At 41.2% G+C, this 16,600-nt stretch overlaps 2 protein-coding genes across 5 annotated transcripts in view; one reads left to right on the top strand and one right to left on the bottom strand.

Annotated features, from left to right (window-relative positions):
* Positions 1–6,131, top strand: part of arhgap10 (Rho GTPase activating protein 10) — a 55,695-nt gene extending 49,564 nt beyond the window's left edge. Inside the window, exons 22-23 of one of the 2 annotated variants that reach the window (XM_085409624.1) lie at positions 832–923; positions 4,285–6,130. In XM_085409624.1, the coding sequence (XP_085265750.1) occupies positions 832–923; positions 4,285–4,373 (181 nt within the window). In that variant the 3' untranslated portion in view covers positions 4,374–6,130. Of the gene's footprint in view, positions 1–831; positions 924–4,284 lie in introns of both variants that reach the window. The other variant, XM_085409625.1, reaches the window with a different exon arrangement.
* Positions 6,132–11,878: 5,747 nt separating this feature from the next.
* The window catches only part of nr3c2 (nuclear receptor subfamily 3, group C, member 2), a 139,050-nt gene continuing 134,328 nt past the window's right edge, over positions 11,879–16,600 (bottom strand). For all 3 annotated transcript variants that reach the window (XM_085409615.1, XM_085409616.1, XM_085409617.1), the window contains 2 exons: positions 15,079–15,236; positions 11,879–13,872 (listed from right to left, as the gene is read on the bottom strand). In XM_085409615.1, the coding sequence (XP_085265741.1) occupies positions 13,717–13,872; positions 15,079–15,236 (314 nt within the window). In that variant the 3' untranslated portion in view covers positions 11,879–13,716. The remainder of the gene's footprint in view (positions 13,873–15,078; positions 15,237–16,600) is intronic.

Here is a 16,600-nt window from a genome sequence, read left to right as displayed (position 1 = left end):
TCTTCTGAATTCAGGAACTTGGCTGAGCATTGTTGTATTGACAACTCTGTGACCACAAACTTTTTTCAGTTTGTATATCTTCTTTCTCCTTTCTCATCCTACATTGTTGCCTCTCTGCAGAAAGAATATGAAATATTTATCAGGGCATCGTGCGTTGAAGGCACAATTACTACATGGTAATGTTGCTGGCGTTCGAGATAACACTTTGCAATGGTGGGCAAAACAAGCTTTCTGTGGAGACGGTTTTTATGTTTTTGCCAACCGAATGGCATAAATACGTCTTTTTACTAACCTTTGCGGTGCGGTGAATATGGTTTCTTTGACGGCGCTCTTTTACATCGGGCTGATTTAAAATGCAGCTTCTGAGCTCACAAATGGGAATTTAAAAGCCGAAGCGCTGCGGAGGGAGATTTCTTTTCTACCTGTGTTTGTGTGCAAACCTACTTTAGAATCCCCCTGCTACTTTTTAATTATCTCACCATAGATGGTTGTCTGCTGCGCAGACCTGATGTGTGCTTTCCTTTTTGGCTGTACAAAATCTGCTGCAAACAGTGCTGCATCCCATTGTGTCTGAGCACACACACACGCACATGTGCTTGTAGCTGTGTTTTGACTCGCTCCTTGGACTGTCTAGACTAGAGATAGGGCAAGACAAGGCTGTGTAGTGGCCCAGCTCCTCTCTCAGTACTTTTTTTCTTATTTTCCAACCTGGCCCATTTCTGCTGTTTCAGGCTAGTGAGTGAATGAACAAGCAGGCCCCGGGCCCAGATTGAACTGTGCGGTAATCCTTCCCAAAGCTCCGCCAGCTCACTGATTGCCTTCATTTTTCAGTGTCACCAGCAGGAAAGCCAGGGCAGTGTACCCATGTGAGGCTGAGCACGACTCTGAGCTCTCCTTCCACGTCGGCGACATATTCAACGGTGGTAAGTGTTATCGCCTACACCAGTCGCTCACTCAGAACCAGCCCTGGCATATTGGATTTGGAGGAAAACCGAACAGCCAATCTGATCTTCAATTGAACGGAGAGATGAGACAAGGAGGGGGGAGAACAGGGAGGGCTGCGCAGGAGACACAGATTTGGTCTGTGGTGTCTCTGAGTCGAAGCTCAACTGAGCTTTAATCACTCATAGAGGAAATGAGGATTTTTCGAGTCCCTATTTTTTATATTTTTGTGAGAACCCTCCTTTATGAGACACAGATAGTATAAAGTGTATATACTGAATTATGTACAAGCAAACCTGCTTGTGGAGATGCTTTTGATATGACCTAAGAATTTATTGGTTGTTGTGATCACGTAGCTTTACATTTTTGCACTGTTTGAAATGGGTGCAACTGTATTTTAGTGTTGGTGTGAGGAGTACATGCCATTCAAAACATGATTACAGTAACAACACTTAATTTATTAGAAAGTGGATTTATAAGTATTAAGAAAATAATAATATTTTAAAAGTCAGATTAAACCATCCTCTGTTTTATTTTTCTCACGTTTTAAATAACTATCTTGTTGAAGTTGTTTCTTTTGGATTTTAACATAAATCTCCAGTGATCCTGTTAAGAAAGTTTGGGCACATTCTGTACAGCTTTGTTTACTATCTGTGTGTCCTTCAGCACTTAATCTGGCTTCAAAGGAGGCGACTGACATTGTTACATAAATGTTACGTGCCGAGGTTTTAATCAACTAAACATCTACTTGCTGTGTCTTCAAAACCCTTGACATTTTGCTGCACTTCTATTTCTAAATGTATTTGTGGTCTTAAGTCAGCTGGAGCATAGCAGATGTGCAGAAGGTCAAGAGGTCTGACTCTTTACCAAGTCTGTGTATATGTGTGAAGACAAAGTTGACATATATTGATGTTTCCTAACCCTTAAAATTAGCAGAACATATCTGCATTTCTTATTTGCTTATAATTTATTCTCTTCGATTCTTCGATTCTTAGCCACCTTAGAGACCTAAAGTTTTTTGTTGTTGTTCCATTATACTATACAATATATAACAGTTCAAAACATAGTGGATGCAAACAGCCCTTTAACAACAGTCCTTGCACTGGAAGACAGGTCCCAGGGGCGGAGACATGGGGTGGCTTTGGCAATGAAAGCCTGAAGTCTTGACCCCCCTCTAGCCAACCCACGCAGTCAGTGGTGGTGAAGGGGGGGGGGCTACATTCACACTAAAAAGAACTGGAGTTATGTCCAGTTTGTTTTATCTTTCCAGCAGAAAGTTTTTGCAGAACTTTTCTCTGTGTTCCACGTTTCCATATTTTGAACACATTTTAGCATTATTTTAAAAGCATGAGTACGATTGAAATTGTTCTCATCCTATGAGTTTTATTGTAGTTTTTCAGTCACGCGACTGCTAAACACGTGACATTAACTTATCTGACATTTTGGACGTGTCACAATGGTACGGTCAAGTAAACAAGGCCCCAGTCACACAGATCTAGAGATCAGTCCATGACCATCTGGCAACCGACGATTGTGAGTGGAAAATGTGTGTTGCCTCCACTTCCTTGCGATTGTGTTAGTTGCTAACAGATTGCTGTGGTGGCTGGTGGCTTGCATGGAACATGCCCAGCTTATCTGCAACTACTTTCTGCTTCTATTTTGGAGGCAACATTTTCTGTTTCCAGTTTGTATTGCACTTTTTCCAAGTTTTACTGCGACTTTGCTAGTAGTTACCTACCTTAGCCTACCAAGCACACTAAGGGCAACAATCTGCTAGAGACTAACACGATCACAAGCAGGTTTTTGGTGCAACACCTTCCTTGCAATTGATTCCATCAAGTGTTGGTAAACAGCTGCCAGAAACCACTTGTGAACTGGTTAGAGGTTCAGTGTGTCTTTTATATATATAATACACATTCAAGCTTCGTCTTCCGTCATACAGCTTCAACTCTCCCTGGTGTCTTCTCCTGAAAAATGAAGAAATAAGCCCAGAATCTTAGTTTCTTCCTCTTCTTGTGCAGAAACATCAGGACCAGCTCATCATCACTTAATGTCAGCTTAATTTTTTTCACGGTGCATTTTTTAAAAACTAATTTTCTGGAAAAAATGCAAGGTGTTTAAACTGTATATGTTACACAGCAAGTCTGCATCTGGAAAATTGTGAATTTCTTGTCACTTTTTTCCAATGCGCTCAGTTTGAAATGGTGCTATGATTTAAAAATGAATGTCATGTTGTTTTTTACAAGAGCTGACATGAGGGATTGGGTCCATAACCTCATCAGGAAAATGCTCACTCAAGTCACAGAGTAAGAGACCTGAGAGGCATGTTTTCATGGACTTTTATTTAGCTGGGCTTTTTTTTTTTTCTAGCCGCAGCTGTCGCCCCCTGCTGGTCGTTCAACTCATCGGTCCCCAACCTTTTTTGCGCCACGGACCGGTTCATGTCTGACAATATTTTCACAGCCCGGCCTTTAAGGTGTCACGGATAAATACAACAAAATAGAACCAGTACTGTTACCAAAAAACAGAAGATTTATTCATAACACATGAGAAAAGACACAGGGAAACCAAATTAACGATAAAAATGATTAAAAAATAACACTAAAAACCCCGAAAACCATGAATTTCATACCTGAGCCTCAACTCTCGCTGCCCAGTACCAAACGACTCACGGTCCGTGGCCCGGGGATTGGGGACCGCTGGTTTAACAAACATAGATTTAAAGCTCCTCTGCATTTGCTTCCCTTTTCACAACTAACTGTTACACCACTCATTATGCACTTCATTTAATGCCACCACAACTCAACAGATAAAACGTATATGGTGAGGTGACGTCAGATACTAGATGTCACAGAGATCGCAACAATTGTCTTTGAAATTCCCATTCTGTTCAGGAAAAAGTGAGATATTAGTTTCTATTTCAATTTAGCAAGCCTTCTAAAAGCGGGCTGTTTTGCTTTGAGGTTTGGAAATGACTTAACTTGTCTATACCCATATGAAAGGTTTTTTTGTTTTTTAAGTTCTTATTTCTTTCAGTTTTGAGTAAAATGACTAAACTGAAAGGGCCGAAAGAAAACAAAATGACCACTGGATTTAAAGTAAATTTGTATGGTCTTTTTTGCAGCCTGGGATTTGCTTTCTGACATATCTGTCCTGCTAACAGGGTCACAGTGTAGTTTATTGTAACTGAATAATCGCTGTATCCTCCTTTAAACCTCTGCCCTCCACACTCTCTTAACAGTGTACTCACTGGAGGCCCAGTGTCCTCTGTCTCTCTCCCACCCTCATCCCCTCCCATGCTGTTGTTCCCCCCCGTCAGTGACACTGTGTCCTCTCTTGCAGTGACCCAGTCGAGGGAGCCGGGCTGGCTGGAGGGGGAGCTGGAGGGGAAGAGGGGCCTCATCCCTGAAAACTATGTGGAGATGCTGTAGAACCAAAAGGAAATATTTATGGACATTTCATCACGTTCGCCGAGGGAAGTATGGGAAGATGCACGTGCCTCGATAGCCTCGTTCAATCGAAGCCCTGAATTTTCTCAATCAGTAATGACAACACCATATGATGTTATTGGTGCATTTTTGTTTGTTTGTTTGTTGCTGGCAAGTAGACTTTACAATGCATTTGCAAGCATGTTTATGTGTTTGTTCATTTTAGCCAAGTGTTCACCTGATTTTTGACAATTGTAATTGCAAAATGGGATTGCACTTCCAGTGCTCTGCTGTATATGAAGATGCTGTAGCCTCTATCCAAGGAACTTAGCAGAACCAGAGGAGAAGCGTCTCTCTAAGCGCCCTCTGCCCTGTTATACATGGTATCCATGAGCTCAAAGTCAAAGGGTGATCTTCAGAAACCACAAAGTAGAATGACAGCACTCAAAACCACTGTAACATTGACCCCCTCACAACCCGCCACAGCCCTTGACATTGATCCACGCAAATTTGTTTGAGATACCCTTTGTGCCTTCACAGTCAAAGCACCCGGTGTAAACATGCGTACGGGTATGTATGAAAACGATCGGGCGAACTTTTCATTTATACGCTTTTGCGATGTTCTGTTCTTTTGAGAATAGCTAGACATGCAAAAGGAGGCACACTGCTGATGTAATTGTATTTTGTGTAATTGGCGCATTGATTGCACGTTTTGTTTTGTTCTTCTTTTTTTTTCTCATTTTAATTTACAGTGCCGTATCGTTGCTGCCGAACTTTTTCAGAAACGCCTCTTAGCCACCCGATGGAACCTGTTGGGTTAAACACTAACACCTGACAATCAGCCGCAGTCGATTTCAGCAGGTGATCGAAACCAAGTGTTTTTCTTCTCAAATCCTCCGTCTGGTTTGTTGTTTTTCGAGTTCAACGTTACTCAGGTTCTTCAGAGCAAAGGAATGAGACACTCCCAGAAAGTCTGAATTTTGACTTTTATTAGTTCTTTATTAACTTATCGGAAATGTGTGTTTTATTGTGAGCGAGACCACGAAATGCAGTACTTTGAAATATTTGTACCGTTTCGCATCCATCGAGTGTACAAAGCCCTAAAGAGTTACAACCAAGTATATTTACTGCGCTAAGTAATGGATGGGTTTTTTTAGGTTGTCATTTAGATTTGGTTTTAGCATGTGCGCACACCATAATACATTTTATCCTTCAGCTGTTCAGCGAAACACTTTCATTTGTCTGAGAGCTTTGGTTCAGCTGATTGTTTGTGTTTGCAGCTGAGGTTACAATAATTTAAGACAATGATTTATGACGTTTGTAAAGGTTCTTGGCTTTTCTCTCTCTCTTTTTTAAAATTTACCTTTGGGTAACTTCTTGATCAATGTTAAACAAATAAAGATATCTATTTTTGTTCTTTCACTGCATTGCATATTCTTGTCATGAAAAAATACGATAAATGATTTATTTAATTTTTTTTTTTTTTTTTACAAATTAAGGTCTTTAACAGTTTCTTTAATTATTGGACTAATCTCACAACAGCCTATTAAACGACACACATTTCATGGCCGTTTTGTGCCGACTGAGAGTTATAACGAAAGTTTGCCGTTTAGATCTTTGTCTGGGAAATGTGCAGCTTTATTAATGTGGAACGTGTGTGGTTTTTTTTGCTGATTCATCCATTGTGTCACTGAAAAGGCTCCCAGTTTCCCACAGAGTCTAAGAATAAAATGATGAAATGCGGATTCATCCTGCAGCCACTTCACATACACTGAACCCTGTGGTGTAATGTAATCCTTCCTCTTTATATTGACCTGTGCTGGGCCCCTCCGACTAAAAGCTACTTCCAAAAAAACTTTCCATAAAGGGATTAAAAATAGATGTTAATCTTTTATGGAGGAAAAACACACTAATCCACCCTCCTCACCATTCCCTGATCCATTAACATCTCAGCCTCACGCATGTTAATTCTTAGACTACATCTGTGTAATTAACACACCAAATGGCCTCCAGACCCAGAGCTTCGGCCTCTGTTACATAATCACCATCAGTGCACCCCCTGCTACACTCAGGCCTCCAGTGAACGGGCTGATGCGCTGTTTAGCAGCGTAAACACATGCAGGCTTTGTCCATTTAAAGAAAGGTTTTTAGTGGTTTTAGTGGGTGACACATGTCCACCAGCCCCCCTGAAGCAACTGTAACATTAACATTATGAAATGAGGCATAGCTAATGAGATGGGCACAATAATCCCTCAACTACCACTACCGCCACCACCACTGCCACCCACTCCTATGGCTCTTCATCATCTTCCCTCCAGCAGAATACTGCTGAATCATAGACGTGCACCCTGCCTGCCTCTCACACTCTTTGGACTGTCAGTCAGAAAGCATGCCATGCTGCAACGATCTGCCTACCTATCTCTCTCTCAGTAGTATTTAGGCTCATCTCTGCTCCCTGCTGCCTCAGCCAGTGATTCACTGAGGCTCTAGTAGTTTCAAAATCAATTAAGCTCCATTCATTTATTAGTTCTCGTCATTGTGTGAAATTGTTGAATAGGAACAGCGTTGGGCTTTTCATATTTGAGGCTTGTTGAGCTGCCCTCCACTGCCACTTAAGATTGAGGTCAGCCTACCTGTGCATGCATTATTCATTAGTGTGCATCAGACTGGGGTGATGTATACATCAGTGTCACCATGTCGACTTACTTGATGTGTGTGAGTAAAAAAATCCAGATAGATGTGTTCATTTCTCACATCCCAGCCCCCCACCGGCTGTGTGCCAGCTGTCCTCTACCTCCCATGACGCAGTGTCCTTCAGCCCCCAAAAAACACACACACACACACACCGTGCCGTGACTCAGCCCAGATCAAAGCAGCGCAGCAGTTTACCTACAACCATGAGAAAATGGCACAACTGCCTTAATACTTTCCTGTGTCTCCATCACGCTTCACACTCGTAGACTCGGTGTATTACCGGGGCTGAAAACTGAGTGGGAATTTGGAGGAAAGTGAATTTCAAACATAAAGGAAAGAGTGTGTTTTCGTGTGTGTGCGGAAAGGGGGTGGGGGGGGGGGGACTCCTCAGCTGAGAAAGTGGGCCACAGAAGCTGCCATGTGTGCGGGTGCAGCCGTGAAATCAGCCTGATCCAATAGATTCTGTTTATCTGGCACGACTACAAGTGAAAGCAATTGGAAATCTGGGGGAGATTTGGAGAGGGCTGTGGATTCACAGAGAGAGAGAGGGAGAAGGAGGAAAATGAGCAAAAAAAAAAAAAAAAAGTAATACTGTCTGCTCTACAGTCTGGCAAAGCAGGCGTGTTTTCAGATCAGCCTTTAACAAGGTTAATGGTGATTTTTCTCCACAGGCGTCGTTTTACTGTAAAAGGCTCACGCTTGCCCGCTGCCTTTTTGTCATTATTCACTCTTCCCTCTTTCTGTTTCTCTTCATCTCCTCTCCTAGTGAATGGCGTACCTGCTGATGCTTCTCTCTGTTTTGTTTTCTTTACCTTATTAATATCACCGCCCACCAAATGCAGCTGTTTCAAATACATCCATCAACTCTTATAGTTTGGGGCAGGGGTATCAAATACAAGACCCAGGGGGGCAGAATCGGTCCGGCACAGACCTTTTCCTCCTAATAAAGATCTTCCCCTTGGTCATTTTTCATTTTTTCTTCTTGTTGGTCCAGAGTAAAAATGTAGTTTAATCACAGGACAGGCAACTACAAGCCAGAGCTTTTTATGTTATGTTGCACATTTATTTACTTACAATTTCAGTTCAACTATATATTAACAGAAAGAGTGAATTTCAATGGTCCGGCCCACTTAAGATCAAAGTGGGCTATATGCATCCCATGATGTAAACGAGTTTTCTAGCTTCTTCTCATTGGTACAGATTTCATCGCACACGCCTTTAAAACACACACACGCACACAGTTGCACACAACCCATAAATTACAACAAATGCTTCAATTTAATGTTTTTTTTTATTAGAATCTTGCAATAGTTTGCAAACACAAGTATGGCAATATCTGCATCAAGATATACAGTAGTAACTGCTTTCGAAGATGTTTTATTGGTTTATAGTGAGGGTTGTCTACTGTATGTTTGCTGAGAATTATTATACAAAGCATCTGAGTAAAAAAGTCAATTTTCAAATTGGAAAAAGAAAGAAACTAAAAAAACAGGAAAAAAAATGTTGTATATATTTATAAGAAAATGCACTGCCATGGCTGTGGAGATATGGCTTAGTCTCTCTACACCCGAATCATTATTGTGAACAGAGAATGGTGATGATGGGACTCCACGTACAGTGACTCCACCAAAGTGTACTGTGACACTGCAGTTAGAAAGAAAAAAAAAACCAGACAAATATCCCGAGTTATCCCGAGCCGACAGGGAGGGAGTTCATTTAGGACAGCTTTGAAGATAGAGCCGCTCCCCCAAGTACGGGGGTAAGGGTTGATTTTATTGTTTGCAGTGGGCGGTGATTGATGACCATTAAGTAAACAATACATTAATCTTGCTCCTCCGAAGCATTGCCTCGACACTTGGGGGAAACACACTTACAGTCCCTTTTAGCGGAGAGTTAGGAGATGAGATGTTTTGATACCGCTCTCAGTCGGCTGTTTTAGTAATCAATTTCCCCAAAATTTACCAGACTGACTGTTATCACTCTCACATCAGCCACAATGCAACTCCACCACTGATGGCGCCAAAGCCCTTCAACAAATGCCTCCACACGTTGATCCGGGCAGTTATTTTGAATTTGAATGCTCACTGGGACATTAAACCTCCATAAGTGTTTAAAACGAATTGCAGAATCTGCCCCTAAATAACATTTTAAAAAGGTTTTACCTCTAAAAATGATGCTTCTACCGTGACCTTTGCCGTTGTGCGAGTGCCAGGTCTGTCTCCTCTCCTATTATGCCAGCAGTGGCTCATATTCAAACACTGTGGTCTTGAGCCCCGCCTGACGGCGCCTCAAACGACACCATTCCCTGCTATTTCCTCTTGTTTCCAGTCTTTATGTTCAGCCTAAGCAGATTTCTGATTTCAACACTGGAGTGATGCTCATCTTCTTATCTAACTCTCTGCAAGCAAGCGAACAAGTGCGTGTCCCACTAAACTATATCCAAAAGTATTTATCTAAAAAATAGCCAGCTCATATATCTGGAGGACGATAAAGGAGATGGAGCTTGATAACAACATCATCTTTGCATTTTTTGATACTTTTAATTTGAAGGTCCAGAAGAAAAAAAAAAAAGGGGGGGGGGGGGTCATAATTGAAATTGGCTGGATGGTCGGGTAAACCGCAGCTTCTCTCAGTGTGTGCACAAAGCCAAAAATAATGTTCTGTCACATAGCCGCAGTTTCAATAGTTTGTGACTTCGTGATTTTTATTGTGGTGCTCATCAACAATTACCGCCACGGATTAGGAAATCATTTCAACAGCAACAAGGATCCATCACTTCATACATCTCGTTACAAAATAAATCCTTTTTTAAATCGTGGTTTGTTTGTTTTTTCTCTATGAGTCGGGGAACAACAATGCAAAAAGTAAAAAACAGAAAAAAGATGCAGAATCAAATAATTTTACTTAATAAGAAGATAATAAATGTTCTCTCTCTAACATTCAGGTAGTAAGTTCCATAAGTCTCTCACGATGTATGATACATTCATTTCTCTGTTTGGCCCTTTGCCTGGTGCCAACCCCTTTCTTGAAATTCTCCTCTGTGATCCGACACACAGGACATGGCGAGTGGGAAACACACATTAATTTTTTTTTGTTTGTTTGTTTTTGTCATTTTTTTTCTCGAATATTCCAACAAGATGGTTAAAGTAGAAATGTTTTATACTACACTCAACATAAGGACTTGCTGTATTATTTACAATATATACTGTAAAACTGTAAATCAGGTGAGATAAAAAGGCACAAGTTTCCCTTTTTTTCTTTTTAAATACAATGTAAACATCTCATCAAAAAGCATGCAATAACATTTCATTTTACAAAAAGGATATCGTTTTTAGACAAAGTACTTAAATATTGTTTTCCAGCAAAATATAATTCTCTCAAAAATACTTTCCCATTCATCCTATGAACCTTTAGACAGTTTATTTTTTAAAATTTTGAATTCTTGAAAAGAAAAAAGAAAAAAAAAGACAAGAAGCAAAATAAAGAAACAGTGACAGATCAGCGTAAGGGCACGGCAAAGATGAATCGGGTACTGCATGATAATGACTGCGCAGGAGAAATTATTATAAAGTTTATGGCAAAACACAAGAATCCTAGCCTTCATGAGTGAACCGGGCCCACACACACACCAACCTCTTTGTGAATTACTGAAAAAGGATTCGGATTTGGGAATGACAAAAAGTTCAAATACCCTGCTTTGCTTTCCTCTCCCCCAAAAATACAGTATCGAATGACAGTCGTGATCCCAACAATGCCAACCTCCAAGCAGTTATGTAAATAAGTAAGTAAAATCACCTTGACTGATTTTACTTACTATCTTTTTACACCAACGTCCAAGCAATTAATGACGTAAGTAAGTAACAGCCCTTTTCCACTAGTACCTACTCAACTCGACTGACTCAAATTTGGTTGTTTTCCATTACAATCGAGTACCAAATACAGTACAGTAAGTCCCATGACACAAACACAACACAACAATGGAGGATGAGCTACCTGCTGCTCGGTCTAGTTCTTTTTGTCAAACTCGAGGACCACAGTGTTGTTTGTTTGTGTAGCCATTTTTCTCCTTGCTGAGTTTCAAAAATTTTGGTGAAGGAGTCGCTGTCATGACTTGTGGAATGACGCCACTGGCTAGGCAATCAGTGCCATGTGGCCTGTTGATGTAACATTTTCGGTTAGCCTCAGAACAACCGCCGAGAAGGTACTAAAAAAAGAACCTGGTAGCAGGTACTACCACCTACTCGAAAACCCTTAAAAACCGGGTCAAGTCAAGCTGAGTAGGTACAAGTGCAAAAGGGCTATAAGTAAGTAAAGTTACTTACCTACTTACTCTGTTATGCCAACTTCAAAGCAAATAACAACACAGACGAGACCTCAGTTGAGCACGAGGCCACAAATACAGCACGCGGCCACCCTGATGTGGTAATGATGTCGTCTCTAACTTTAGGCCGGGGTGACCATGCAGAACGTTTTACTCCCCTCCCCCACCCCGCATTATCAAAGTTGCTTATCGAAAGAGAGAATTCATACGAGCTGCACTGACGCCTCATTTCACATTGTATCTTCTCTGTGCAAAAAAATCTAAATGTGGAAATAGGATAATCCTATAACATTAATGCATAATACCCACGCCGAAAGAGCAGATCATCTATGCACATGCTTGCCAGGAGGAAAAAACAAAACAAAAAAACGCACACGCACTCCATACACACATGTAAATACACACTTACAGGGCACGAAAAAAAGAATAGTAATATTCACACACCAACCCCCCCCCCCCCCCCCCCCCCCCCCACCCCCACCCTCCCCTTGCACACACGCGCACTCTTTTTCTTCCCCAGCGACTCTGTCGTTTTTCAGTAGCATCATAGTAGTGTTCCACAACCACCCGGAAACCAGTGGGGTGTGAGACGAGCTAATGGTCCAGATGACTGGGCCTCGCCATGCTTTTAAAATAGTAGCACTTGGCCCGAAGATAGGGAAAAAAAAAAGGAAATAAGCAAAGTGAGGGAAAAGTGATCATACCAACACATCTTCATCAAGCTCTCGTCGTCGTGTACCTTAAAAACGTCTTCTGTACAACAGCTGAATAGAGGGTGTTTTTAAGAAGTTAATACCTGTACACATCTGCCTGGGGTTTGATACGTTAGCTGTTTTTACTGTAAGCACTGCAAAGAGTTAACGCTCTGTCTTGGATTATATCGACTTTACAGAGTATGCGTGTTTGAACTGCGAGCCCACGTGGCGTACTGCATGGACTGTTCTACCAAGTTACTGTACATGTTATGTTTTGCCTGGCTTTTGTAGAAACGAAGCACCTTAAATGTAAAACGACTGGCTTGTCAAAAACTTAAAACCTTTGCAACACACGTTTCTTTAAAAAAAAATGCTTTTTATTCTTTCTGGGAAGAGTAGATAAGTGTCGGTTCACAAAGGGCTGGTTTCGCTTCATTGTGAGTAAAAACAGACATTTGGACAGCTGCTCTGGAGATAACACAAATAACAGCAATTACTATGGATGCACCTCAGTCAAATCCATTACCAGCGGACTGTACTGAAATTGTTTCCGTAAATGCATTATGTTTTTCCATCCCGCCGCGCTCCTGACCATTTCTGCACAAAGGTAAGAAGTCTCTCGTCAATATTGTCTTTAATTCTACACCACCATGCCTCTAAAATAGTGACTTTATGACATGGGAGCATCACGTGCAAAGCTTTCTTTTACGCGAGAGAGAGACGTTTGTGTTTCAAAACAGCTTTAGCTTTGGACTTTTGCATATTAGTTTTGATTGTTTGACTACACATTTTAACTTTGAAAAAGAAAAATCAGCATGTAAATGTCAGCGATGGCTTATATGATACCGATTTTAAAATTGAACCTTGTTAAATTTGATGCGACTATTCAGCTTATGATGATCCTTGTATAGCCCTTGGAATATATTCAAATAGACCTTTGTCTATTAAGTCTAGATTTTCTGTGCCTCCTCATTAGTGTCCTTTTTTTTTGCCCTGCAGTCTCGTCACTACACTGCAAAGCAAATGTAAATATTGGCATAATTTTTTTTCATAGTACTATTATCTGTGAAAGACTGCATAAGCCAGAGTTAATATTTGCAACAAAACCTTTTCTCTAGATTTGTAAGTAAGGGAGTCCCATTTCTAGTGCATGTGGAGTGCACCTGTGCATTTTGTGTGAAGGCATGTGGACAGTTAAGTGTGTCGATTTCCCTCTACGTGTGTTTCTGTGTGTGTGTAGTGAATGTATCTAGTGCGCCCTAAGAAATGTATGGCTTTATCTCCATAGAAAATACTGTTATCGTCTTTGGGGCAGGGGGACATTGGTGTACTTCGGGATGCTTTGTCACATTTGTCACAAGTCCTTCTCGGTGTGTCACGCTCGGCTTCTCAAACTATCCGCAGCTCTAAACCGCTCGTGGTGACTGCAGGGTCAAAACCTTCTCCCCCAAACTTTCTCTTTTTTTCTTTTTTTTTTCTAAATCTTTCCATCCAGTACGAGGACGCTGGCATACTGAGCGACACGGTGCGGGCCAGCAGGACGGGCCTTCCCAGCACATTTCTTCTCTTCCCTGAACTTTTCTCGCTCCTCTTTTTCGAGTTCTTAATGCCGCTTCTGTCCCATCTGTGTAAAGAGTCACTTCTTGTGGAAGTAGATCGTGTGAGTGAGGCCTGACTCCACCTTTGGTATCTGGTCACTGATGATCTCCACCAACATTTCGGGGAATTCCACCTTCAGGGCCTGGGACTCACGAAAGGTGTAGAAACAGAAGTCCAACAAGTTCCCCACCAACTGGACACCACAGAGAGAAAAATATGATTATTAGAAACATAACTGGGTTTTTTCCACTTTATTTTCTAAATTCTAAATTATTTCCTACTTACCAACGTTGTGCAAAAGTCTTAAGCCACCCCTAATTTCTTTATATTTAGCTAGAAAAACGATTCCACTTTTCTGAGTTTGGAATTCCATACATTTTGACAAGATTCCCAACACCACTGGCTCTAATGCAGTCCAAAACCATGGCTGGGCCCATTCTCTTAACTTTCTCTATATATACTGATGACTTTAACCATAAATGTCATATTTGGATTCATCTCTTCATCAGACGTGCTGAAAGTGTAATCTGTTTCCTTTCATTGAGAATGGCTTCATGACAGCGCCTAAGGATACACCTCAAACTGGTTCATCTCTTGTGTTTTACACTTGAATTATTCACAGGTACACTCATTTTCAGTCCGCTTCTTGTACCGACTGAAAATGAGTGAAAAAGCAGCCAATAAAGGAAGTTCAGAAAGCCTGGAGAACAATTGCTTAAGACCACTTTAAAAAATTGCAAGAAAGTCTGACTCCTTGGAAGCAAAATATAAAGACGCAATACTTTCACACAGTACTGTACATGTATATTTTTTAACTGTGTGTAAACTGCAACTGAATTTCACTGATTGTCTTTACCACTTGGGGGCACCACTGATTTTTGTCTGGGCAGCCCTTCTTTAAAAGAAGGGTCATCTGCCCAGCACTAACCCCATTCACTCAGTCATTAGGGTCGTTGAATCTCTATGACTAGAGCAGCTAACGCTCACCTCCAGAGGCTGTGCCTACACTGTCATTCTCCCACGCACTTGTTGACACATACATTTAAAAAAAACAAAAAAAACCTCATTTTGCACATTTGCTATGGTGACCAGTGTGAACTTCAATAAACTGCAAGCTGATATCGATCCCCTTTTGTTCCATTCACCAATACGAGCCTCATCACTGCCTTTTCCAAAATAACCTTCCCTCAGGGAGAAAATGGGATGTAATAATCCTTATTCCAAGCCACGGCACCATTGAACTGCTAAGTAAACACATTATCCAAATCCACTATTTTGCCATTTCACTGAGAACATTTCCAGTTGTATCAGAGCCCTAAAGTGCATAACTAGACTGCCAAGGGAAGGCAGTACTGTATGCAACTGGCAAAGGGGGGGAGGGGGGGTCAAGGGTACTTACATCATGCATGGCGTCCAGCAGCTTGGTGAGCTGGAAGAAGCGCTGCCAGGTTTGGCCGGAGTTGTTGGTTGCTTTTCCCACCGAACGCCGGAGCTCTTTAATGTAATTAACCCTCATCTCCTCGAACGCCGCCTGGTTCTTCAGACCCTCTTTGGGAACTGGGAATCAGACAAATCATTACGTCATTGATATGGATGCAATGACTGTACAACAATTATTTGAAACGATTTAAATTTTAATGACCCAATACTAGCAATGAGGACTAAACAGTGCAGACTTCTCTACTTAAACCTGTTAGCCGTTTTGACATGACTGCAGGGGACTTTGTACTGAACAGCCAAGCCTGCGATTCCATTAGACATATACAGGAAGAAATATTCGCCTAATGTGTCTCTATTGTGCTCTATCTGGGCTACGCTGAGAGCTGCTGAATGCTTTTCAGATAATTAATGGTGTTATCACAATAAATATTCAGTGGGCTGTAGGGTTGGTTTTAAAAAACAGCAATCTGAAGAGCAAGTTAATGTTCAATTTGTCATCTGTGGTTGTATTTTAAAACAGTGAGGGCAATGTGTTAAAGTAATGATCAGGACTGTTGGGTGACAGTGTTGGTTTTCTTTATATTACTTCTGTATTCGTTATAAAAGTAGTCAAAAACAGGGGTCTTTTAAATAGTAAAAGTCAATCCCACATTAGAAAAACGTAGTTATCCACATTTTCACTCATAAACATAAGACAACTCACACATAGAGTTTTATTTTTTTTAGAAAACACAAGTATTACAAATAGATGCCTGAAGTAATTTAAAATGGGCTCATCTTGTAATTGTGGCTCCAACTCCACTGTTTACAATACTGCTGCTACTGTAATCAGTAATGGCCAACAAACTGTATATAAAAGATGGAAACAGGTTGCAGGCATAAAGATGGACATAGCTACCATGAACCATCCGGTGGTTTGTGAAGACTCAATTTGAGGTTAGCGTTTTCACTATTGCCATTTTAGCTTCAAAAAACATATGTGATGAGGAGGGGTGGATGTGACTGTGAAACCTCCAGCTCATTGGCTGCTGACTTGTCAATCACATGCTGTTAGCCAACGTGAAAGTTTCTAAACCTGCATTCTTCTTAATGACCAGTAGGGGGCAACTCCACTAGCTGCAAAGAGATTCCCCGCTCCTCCGCTCCCAGTCACCGTGACCTCAGTAAGCACTTTTGTGCTGACATCAATCACTAGTTTTAAGTGTTACTGAGTAAAACATGGAGATCACTTTGTAAATGATGATAGCCAGTAGAGTGAAAAAGGAGGATAAAGTAAGGTACTCTTCACCGTGTGAATGACGAGTCATCAGCCATTGAGCATGCAGTTTCACAGTCAGATCCACCCCCGTGTGATGGGTGGTTTCTCAAAAGCTACGATGGTGATAGAAAAAAAAAGCTCATCTTGAGGTTGTAAAAACAGCTTTAGTAATCAGCGGTTGACACGACAACATCCGTCTTTCACATGCAACTCATTTTGTCCC

Source organism: Rhamphochromis longiceps, linkage group LG6 (genome assembly GCF_057381845.1).
Source record: "Rhamphochromis longiceps isolate RC_006_pf linkage group LG6, R_longiceps_female_GT1.1, whole genome shotgun sequence".
Taxonomy (NCBI): Eukaryota; Metazoa; Chordata; class Actinopteri; order Cichliformes; family Cichlidae; genus Rhamphochromis; species Rhamphochromis longiceps.
The sequence above is the reverse complement of the archived record's forward strand: the minus strand, read 5'-3'. Positions and strand labels throughout refer to the sequence as shown.